General features: G+C 35.9%; 1 protein-coding gene across 1 annotated transcript; it reads right to left on the bottom strand.

The window, feature by feature from the left end:
* Positions 1–4138: 4138 nt before the first annotated feature.
* On the bottom strand, positions 4139–7957 carry LOC113272486 (L10-interacting MYB domain-containing protein-like). The gene is made up of 5 exons (XM_026522312.1): positions 7826–7957; positions 6729–7055; positions 4752–5285; positions 4382–4433; positions 4139–4146 (listed from the first exon to the last, which is right to left on the bottom strand). The coding sequence occupies exons 1-5, from the start codon at positions 7955–7957 to the stop codon at positions 4139–4141; spliced, it is 1053 nt and encodes a 350-aa protein (XP_026378097.1).
* Positions 7958–10379: the final 2422 nt, after the last annotated feature.

Raw genomic sequence — 10379 nt, 5'->3', positions numbered from 1 at the left:
ATTCTAAATATAAGTAATTTTTATTTTATTTATTTCTTATTATTTAATAAAAAAATATAATTATGTTTGCTTAGAAAAATATTATTATATTGTAATTATTATTTATTATTTTAAAATAAAAAATAAAAAATAGAGAAATAAAATAGAAGTTAAAAATAAAATGATAAGTGTACAATATTCAAGGGTAAAACTTGTCTTTATAATAAAATAACAGGGCTAAAATAGAGAATCAATTAAATCAATTTATGTGGGTCCACAACTTCTGTTTTTCCAGCTTTTAAAAGCTAGTGCTGAGTAGCTTTTAAAAGCAGGCATAAAATAAAAGTGCTTCTCTCTGAAAGCACTTTGAAAAAAATTTATCAAACACAATTTTTGGTAAAAGTTTGTTACAAAGTGCTTTTGGTCGAAAAAAAAGTAATCCCAAACGAGGCTATATGATTCTGGATTATCTTAGGAGTATTTTGCTTTCTAAAAATTGAAGTATATTACCAATTAGTAATATATTTGAAAACATCAAGGTCATCATGATTCCCTTAAAAAAAAACCACAAGTGGAGGTGGTGGTGGTTTGTGTTTGTGGTGTAGTGGCGGTGATGGTGGGCGTATGCAGTGGTGGATGGTGTGTGGCGGTGATGGTGGTGGAAGTAATGGTTGGTGATGGAGGCGGTGGTCGATGGTGGTGGTTGTGTTGGTGTTGGTTTGTGGTGTGTGTTGGTGGTGGAAAAACATAGCATGTTGTGATAAGAAAAAAATTGTCTATAAGAATCCATAAAACTCTTGTGGTTTGGGTTGAGATTGATATGAGTTAATAACATACATATTTTACCTATAAATATCCATAAGAATCCATATATATCTTGTCCCTTTAACTATCCTAAGAAATCTTAAATAAATTGAATACTTAGGATATTTGTGGAATCTAAAACAATCCAAATTGAATACCATGTATATTTAATGATTCTTTACATATCCTAATTGAATACCTAGGAGTTTTTAGGATTGTTAAATATCCATATTAATCCTAATTCAATACACCCCTGTTAGAATTAAGGCAATGATTCCAACTTGTGTTTATCAAATTTGCCAGCAGAGTTAAGTTTCTGGATCTCAGAGGGGGGCTTATCTAAATGAGTCTAGTTTGTGCGAAAGTGTAGTTCTAGCATTGTCTAGAGGTCGCTTTCGGCTAGCATGAGCTTTCCAGTCCATTTCGGCTTGGGAGCAGACGTCTTTCGGACTCAGGTTGATTCCTCTAAAAACTTTGCCACATCTTGCTTTCTAAATGTACCAGATGACAGTGGCACGTTTAGGACTCCACTGTCCTAGGAAGCTGTTCCAATCTGCAGGGTCAGTATGCCATTGGAGAATCCAATTCTTCACGGATGAAGGAAATAAATTAGGTGGAAAAGGATTGCTATCGGAGTCTTAACTAAAGGAAACGTGAATAATATATCTTCCACAAACTCATTTTGCTGGGAACATAGAGCACAAGTGTTTGAAGCATCCATGAACTGTCCAAGTCTACTATTGGTAGGAATCATACATCGTAGGCATTTGAAAACAAATAATTTGACTCTAAGGGATGCCTGTATACTCTATATATTTTCACATTGACCAGGTCCATTGTAATCAAATCTCTGACTATAAGAGCAAGGGTTATGGTAGTGTCATCCTTTCAAATGAAAGAGTGCATTACCAATTTGAGCAAATTAGGCTCTCCTATGGGTAGGTTTCAACCCACTTTTTCCCTAAATCCTTCCACACACTCATTCAGACGAACAAGTAATTGGGAGTTTCATACTAGACGAAACGGGGGACAGTCCCCCGTTAGAACCTTTTTTTTTTGGTTTTTTTTTTCGACGGGGGACTATCCCCCGTCTATGTAGAATTTTTTAGGTTTTTCTGTTGATGGGGGATTGTCCCCGTCTAAGAAGATTTTTTTTTGGACGGGGGACAGTCCCCCGTCTGGTCCAAAATTCAATTTTTTTTAACTAAACGGGAGACTGTTTCTCGTGTAGTGTCTTTTTTTTGTATTTGCCCATAGTAGCTTCACTCATTCATCTGGGAGAGTAGTTTTTCATATGAAAGAGTTAGTCTCCATTTGGAGATAACGCATAGGATATGCTCTAATAATTAAGACTTTTTGTATTGAATGCACCAGACTTACACCTTGTTTGTTTGCTGCTGACTCACCTGAGTCATCTGGATCTGAGTCGTCTGGATCTGAGTGAAATCACCTGACTCATCTGGATCTGACTCACTAAGGTCTGAGCCCGAAAATATGTTTGTTTTGTGAGTCAGACCTGACTCAGCTGACTGGATTTTTTTGGACAGAAAATGCCCTTGTGCACGTTTCAAACCATAACATTTATCACTACTGAAACATCACAAATTGTTCCATTCCAGTCTAAACAACTTCCCTTTTTGATGGAATTAAACATATTAAACATCATAAAACAATAAAATCTAAAGATTAAAGTCATACAAACATAAAAGAAGCAACAAAATCTAAAGGAGACTAGCTATCTCATCAGGTAAGTTGTTCATATATATCTGCTCTTGTCGTCCAAACAGACGAGGTGCATTTTCTTCCGTTTCCGCTTCCACTTCGACTTCCACCTGTGTCTCATTCATATCAAATGTCTCATTCTCATATTCTTTAAATAGCCAATCATCCAATGCATTACGACGTAGAAAGTTATGTATTGAAATGCAAGCAATAACGATATCTCTTTGAGTCCCAAATGAGTAAGAAGGCATTTTACTTAAGACGGGAAATCTTAATTTCAATACCCCGAATGCTCTCTCAATCACATTCCTCAATCGAGCATGGGCTTGATTAAACTTCTCCTCTTTTGCCGTTGGAGGTACTCTTCGGTAATCACCTATCCAATACCTTATGTTGCGATACGGACACATAAACCCTTGTGTATGAGAGTACGCAGCATCACATAGATAGTATTTGTCTGCAAATTTTCAACAAAAACATTATGAAGTCATGCTGATGAAACTGCAGCAAGAGGTAACATATATGCTAGTCCAAAGTAAGGAAAGAAAAATGAAACTGAAGCGTAAATCAATAAGGTATGACAATGCGAATGACCAGTGTAAAACAAGAATCCCTGTCGACTACATTGAGCAATATTATGTGGCAAAAGAGGGGAACCAGGACTTCACACCCTCATATTAACTTATTCATGGCATGGCCAATGTAATGTTTACTGAATTCGAACCAATCTATGCCAAACCCAAAAAGAATGATCCTAATTCCTAAGTAGAGTTCGGTATTGTGATCAATTTCCTAGTTATAATGGCAGCACAGTTTATTTTTCCTACAATTCAAATATAGAAGAACGCATTGCACAAGAATCTAAATAAAATTGAGTAAAGAAAACAAACCCAATGCAGAAAAATGGGACTTAAAATAGAGATATTACCTGGTGGAGGTAAAGGAAACTTGAAATATGGATCACGCACTGCCTCGGTCAACACTCTCGAGTCATGAGCAGTGCCTTCCCATCCAACCACTACATATAAAAAGTACATATCCCAATCACATATCGCAAGCACGTTTTGGGTACATTCTCCTCTTCCCCTTCCTCTATACGGTGTTTGCTTCTCGACTGGAATGCTCGCACTAATTAGAGTGCCATCCAATGCACCAACAACACCTTTGAAAGCACCTTCTCTGAGACGTTTATGCCTTTTAGTTATAGCTGGCTTGTCAAATACATTAGACGGAGGAACTAAAACTTCAGCATACCAAATCTTCATAGCAGCCAACACTTCATGAAAATACTTACTAACCGTTTCACCCGAATGTTGAAAGTGATACAAAATTACACGATTCCTACAGTTGTGCCCAATTGTATATAAGAGCATTGCCATCTTCTCCTCTACTTCTATATATTTACTATCCTCTAAAAGTCCTTTGGCTCGGAACTCATTGCATAATAGGGTAAAAGGAACCTTACTCATTCTCAAAAGGTTGTACATATTCCTCGGATTTCCATCTAACAGGTCTTGGGTGAAAGCCTTTCCCGTTAAAATTGACTTCTTGTACTTCGGGCGTACACGCCGTTTTGCCTTCTTAAGTTTCTTCACTAACAAGCATAAAAATACTAGTTGAGATAATAACGTTTTCATTTTCCTGAAAAGACCAAGTAGATGAAAGAAAATCAATTTCAATACAATATTTAGTAGAGATTGGTGTACTCAAGTAGATGAATGAAACTCAACTTCAATACAATATTTAGTAGAGATTGGTGTACTCAAACAATACCTAATACCCAATTGCACATATACTTTTAAGGAATCCATCAAACTCAATTTCAATACAATACAAGCATTCATTCACAAACCTATATAAGAAAATGAGTACTTGCCTGTATTTAAGTTCTCCCCTTCTCTAAACCCTCTTCCTTGTAGCCTTTCAATCTGCAATGAAATGAAAGAAAAAGGTTTAAAGCATAAATAAGAAAATAACCAGCAAGAAATTGAATGTAACCAATAAGAAAATACGTATTCATTCATTCAACATTCACTCATTAAGCACAAATAAGCACAAATAATACTGATTCATCCATTAACTTCAAAAATACTCATTCAACATTCAACATAAAATAAAACTCTAGTACGTAAGTAACAAACACGAATGTTTTGCAATCCTAACATCTCTAACTATTTCCTAATTTCTCAACATCTCAGTGGATGAGTATTCAAGATTTCTCAACGTTCTTTTAAAAGTTTGTGTACAAAGGCAACACGGCGCTCATCGCTTTTCAAACTGACAAACAATTTCTGCCAACCAGGCATCTCTGAAGCTTTTAGAGTTATGCTCAAATACTCATCCATTGTGATGCAATCAGTCTCAAGTAAATTATCCAAAGCTTTCATGAATTCGGCTGCGCTATCCTTTTCTAGAGAAAGTTTCTTATGTTGAAGATGAGTCTCCATCGATGTTACAATAGAACAAACTTTCTCAGTTAATAGATCACTTGATTCTTCCTCCATTTCCTTCTTCCTTTTCCTGCCACTCCCCTTTGCATTGAGACTAGAATCAACCTCGTTGTCATCCTCATGATTTTTTTCTTTTCCATGACTTGTACGAGATTCAGATCCATTATTTGAAACCCCTGCAGTTGTAGAAGTTCCAGCTGAACAAGGCGGTTCCACTCTTCCAGGCGTATCTCTATTAGCTCCAGTGGAGAATTTCCCATCAAATAAATTCTGCAACTTCTCTGCATCTTCCAGCCCCTTGTTCTTGAATTGACTAGCGTTTTTGATTGTCTGCATCAATTAGAAAGTAAAAATCAATAAATATGTTCAGATGTTTATACAATCAAAGTTATAATTAGATGCACCAAACAGAGCAAAGGGGAGTGGCAGGAAAAGATGGAAAAGATGGAAATTGACTTTACCACAGATAGAACAGTATAAATACACATGTTGGTAGTTACAGAGAATGAAATTTTCTAACTTGTATATCTATATCTTTATAATCATGTTGTGCCACACTGCTATCTTTAGAAATTGACTTTACCACACTGAAATTGACTTTACCACACTGAATAGCTACAGGAAGAAAAGAATTTTTTAGAAATTATATGAAATAGGGGAAAACATCAAGGAGGCTGACTAGACACAAAAAACCATCACCATGCCCACCATAGAAACAAGGTGATACTACTGAATAGCTACATGAATAAGAAAAACTATTGTAGAGGTTTTCTGCAAGGTTCACATTTGATTTCATAATAACATCCGTTGAAGATTACTGCACTAACAATCATCACTTATACACAGACGGTAATACAAACCTCAAATAAGAGAATTAAAATGCTAATGCAACAACTAGCATAATAAACTCATGAAGATAGTAAGCAAAAGACACAGAACAAATAATTATATGTGCTTGTACACATCAGCAACAACCATCACTGTTTCTCATTTAATTCCAACAAGCACCTTCTCTAATGCGTACGAGATAAAACATAATATAAGGAACACACCTAAGCCTGCAATTATGTATTGAAAAGAAAAATTGGATCGACCAAATTGGCTCATTAAGGTTATGGAAACATTTAACACGGAGGATGCGCAAAATAAAATTAGTACCAAGCAAAGGGGAGTGGCAGGAAAAGATGGAAATTGACTTTACCACAGATAGAACAGTATAAATACACATGTTGGTAGTTACAGAGAATGAAATTTTCTAACTTGTATATCTATATATTTATAATCATGTTGTGAAAATTCAAAGAGTAGCCACAAACACAGGTAGGGTGTCACACAAAGATTTAATAAAAGTAGACAGTTAAAGAAAAGCACAACTATCCAAGAAAGGCTAAACTCCAAAGTGAAAATAACAAGTATGTAAGACCCAACATTCAAAGCTATAATTACCAGATTAAAATGTAGGTACGTGGAGCTGCTACACATATATTAGATTGAATCCTTCCATTTGCTTTTCAAATTGGGACTTGTATTCTTCAACTACCTCTCTGGGTATTCAAGCAGAGCACTAAAGTTCAACAATGTGTGGAATGGCTTATATACCTTAACTAATTTAAAAAGGACAATTACAAAGGCAACACATTGCCTTAACTGGCTTAACCTGATGGCAGAGCGGCATTTAAAGAAAAACAACGATAGAAGTAAGCCAGACCAGGGCTTACAAGCATAAATTTAATTCAATCATAAAGTCCAAACAAAACTGAAATAGTCTCTTACCTTGTCTAATTCAATCCATTGCTCTTCGCTCCAATCAAATGTGTTCGTCTCCGCGTTATACCCATGGCCGGTTCTTGCTAAGAGACGGGACCAAGTGACATATTGGGTTCGCAAGTAATCCCAGTGGTTTCTCAACTTTTTTTGTGTGATGGTGCAGTCATTCTTCTCAGAAAAGAACTTGCACAAATTTCCCCACGAAGTTTGCTTCAAAGAAGTTCCAGAAAATCCATACTCAGTAGCTTGTGCCAAACACTGGTCAATAAATAGCCCTCTAAATTTTGGGACGCTCCTAAAAGTTATTTTATTTGCTTTCTCATCTTCCTTTTTCTACATAAAGAACTAGCATAAAGTAAAACAAATACAAGACGTGGGTAATTTAAAACAAAAAGACTGTGCTAACTTTTGAGAATTACCATACAAAGTAATTTACCACTAGGCATGATCTTTATGCATTCAGGATATACGGGTTTAAAATGAAGATATAATATTTGACATCGAAAAGTAAAAGAAATGGTTGGCACCAGATCCTCATTACTATCCTAATATCAAAACAGAGATTCGCCAAAAGAATGCAACTAAAATCACAACTGCTGACCATTAACTCAGTTTTCAAGCTAGTGATTTCAGTAGGCATATACTAAAATCACGCACACTAATCTTCTCAAGTATCAAAAACTCTTAGAATCAAAAGCATACTTCAGTTCCAGATACTAACTAAGCAAACCTAAATGCATTTCAAAACAAACCCAAATTTGAAATGTTAGAAAAAAACACAAACCCAGAATTTTAATTCCCTCACATCAAAAACTCAAAATCATACTTCAGTTTCCCACACTAACTAAATACAATTTCAAAGATAACTCAAATTTGGTGAACCCCTAAATATCAGAAAATGAACACAAGACCTAAAATTTGGTGAACCCAAATTTTAATCACATTCACAACCACTAGCAGAGAGTAGAATAATACTTATTATACATAATAAGATTCGTTAATAGAATGTTGGTTCAAAAAAAAAAAAATCTTAAAACCCTAGATCTTGTATTTTAACACCGGCAAAATGCATGAACCAAAACCCAGATTAGATTTGAAAAGACCTGAATAGCAGAGTGAAAGATACCACCAAGACCAATCCCATATTTAAAGATCTTATTGATTTGAACAATTGTATTGTTAGTTTTTGCTGAACCACTATTAGTTACATCGTATATATGGAGTTTAACCTCCATTATTATTATATCTCTATCAAATTCAAATCTCTCTCTGTATTATTAATACACAAATCTCGAAGGAAAACCTTGACGGAAGAAACGAGAAAAAATGAATATCTGATTTAAAGGAAAAATGAAATACTCAAATTAGGATATCAAAAAAGAAACCCAATATTCCAAAATCAAACCATATGAAAATGATAGAAATTATATGGATGTCGAAATTATACCTGATGTCGATTCTTCTAAAACAAGTTGATGAGTTGAAAGTGATAAGTTGAGAAATTAGTTGCGAGTGATGAAGCAAACGATCAGTAAACGAGATCTGTTAAGAGAGGATGAAGAAGATAACTCTCTGAGAAGGAGATCTACGTTTTTCCACAATCCTCCATTTCTTCTCTCGAAGGAAAACCACGGAAGAAACGAGAAAGAAAAGACAAGAAAAAATGAATCTCAGATTTTTAAAGGATCAAGGGTCTTTTTGTACATTCTTACGACTCAGTGGTTTGAGTGATTGAGTCAGTTGCCTCTTCACACCTGACTCTATAGGTCCCGAGTCAGGGGTTGGCAGAGAGTCAGCTTGTGAGTCAGGAGTTATAGAAAATGCAAAACAAACAGTCTGACTGCTGACTCGGCGCGAGTCAGGAGTTGACTCAGACCCAGACGCCGAGTCACCTGCAAACAAACAAGGTGATAGTGGGGTTCCATTTAGGCGTATCCCTACATGAACTATTAATATGTACAATGGTCATGGCATTAACAGTAAGAGGGTCAAAGATATAATTGAGTAAAGATAGAATGGTTATGGCATTAATCCATTCAGAAGAGTCTTGAAAGATTAAATTCTTAACCAAGGCTACGATAAAGTTTGGATTCCTAGACGGGGGCATTATTTGAATGAATGGGATCCATTTATCTCCCAAATGTGAATAACTTTTCCATTTCCAACTTTTCATGTACAGTGATGCCTAATCTTCTCTAAACCTTTTTTAATACATTTACAAATCCATGAACCGTTTTTGGTTATGTTTCTAGCAAGTGGATGACTACATTTGCAAAAACAATCGACTCTGAGGATGGCAGCCCACGGAGCATCCGTGTTTGTAATAAGGTTCCAAGATAACATACCTAGTTCTGCTCGGTTGTTCGTGCGTAGGTCCCTAAATGCTAATCCTTCTGAGTGAATTGGTCAGAGCATCCCAAGCTTTAAGGTGTACGCCTTTACAACCTTCCATCTTCCCCAACCAGAAATCCCGTTGGATGGAAGTAAGATGGTTAATTATGAATTTGGGAATCATATAACAACCCATTTGGTAAATGGATAGTGATTCCAAAACCGACTTGACTACCACAATTCTAGCTGCATGTGAGAATAGTCTTCCCTTTGAAAACGTTTTTTTTTTTAATTTGGTTGTCATAGAATCAAAGCACTTCACTTTGGATCTACCAATGAACATTGGAGTACCAAGGTATTTTTTAGAAATTGCAATTTTCAGAACCTTAAGGATTCGCATATCATTTTTTCAAATTTTTTTTGCATGGATTTATTGAAAAAAATCCCATATTTATGAAATTTGATCATTTTCCCGGAGGCAGCGCTGAAACAGATTAAGGTATCAAACAAATTTCTAACGTCAAACAGAGTCCCCTTTGTAATGATTAAACGATCATTAGTGAAAAGCTTATGGGTGATGGTGATGCTATTGTTAAGGAATTTTATACCTCGTAATGTCTGGTCTACCTCAGCCTGCTTGAGCAGTCTGGACAGTCATTCCGTGCACAAAAGGAATAGATAGGGGGACAACGGGTCCCCTTGTCCATGAATCCTAGAGGTTTTAAAGTAGGTACCTGGTACCCCATTGCATATACAACAATTGAGGGGAGTACTCATACACTCAAAGATCATATCACACCAGTCAGGGGTTAAACCAAGCTCTCTTAACACTTGCATGAGATAAGTCCAGCTTACCCGGTCAAACGCCTTACTTATGTCAAGCTTCAGCCCCAAGGTATTGTAATTAATCTTCTTGGTTTTTATGATCCTTCATAGAATGAATCATTCTTGGACAAGGACGATGTTATCGGGCATTTTCCCATTCTTCGTAAAGGCTGATTGGAAGGATGAGATAATCTTGGAAAGAACATAACTTAATCTAATTGCCTGAATTTTTGAGATGATTTTGTAAGTAGAGTTACAATGACTAATTAGTCTAAATTCATTAGGAGTTACAGGGTTGTCAACTTTCGGGATAAGAGCAAGGAAAGTTGCGTTCATTTCTCTAGAAAAATATTTTATTCTAAAAAATTGTTGCACCATATCAATAATATCAGGCCCAACTATGTTCCATTGATGTTGCACGTTGAACCCATCATAGCCTGGCGATTTTTCCCCTGCAATTTCTTGACAATCTTAGAGATTTCGTCAGCTGAAGGAATAACA

The sequence above is a fragment of the Papaver somniferum genome, chromosome 4 (assembly GCF_003573695.1).
Source record: "Papaver somniferum cultivar HN1 chromosome 4, ASM357369v1, whole genome shotgun sequence".
Lineage (NCBI taxonomy): Eukaryota > Viridiplantae > Streptophyta > Magnoliopsida > Ranunculales > Papaveraceae > Papaver > Papaver somniferum.
Note: the sequence above shows the minus strand (reverse complement) of the source record. Positions and strands in the feature narration are given on the sequence as shown.

What these genes read in the sequence shown, in the direction of transcription:
- LOC113272486 (XM_026522312.1), bottom strand. Translation starts at nt 7,957, where the DNA reads ATGGAGGTTAAACTCCATATATACGATGTAACTAATAGTGGTTCAGCA. An exon ending in TCTTTCACTCTGCTATTCAG is followed by an intron (nt 7,056 to 7,825) that starts GTCTTTTCAAAT and finishes TTCTTTATGTAG; the next exon opens with AAAAAGGAAGATGAGAAAGC. An exon ending in AATGGATTGAATTAGACAAG is followed by an intron (nt 5,286 to 6,728) that starts GTAAGAGACTAT and finishes TAATTGATGCAG; the next exon opens with ACAATCAAAAACGCTAGTCA.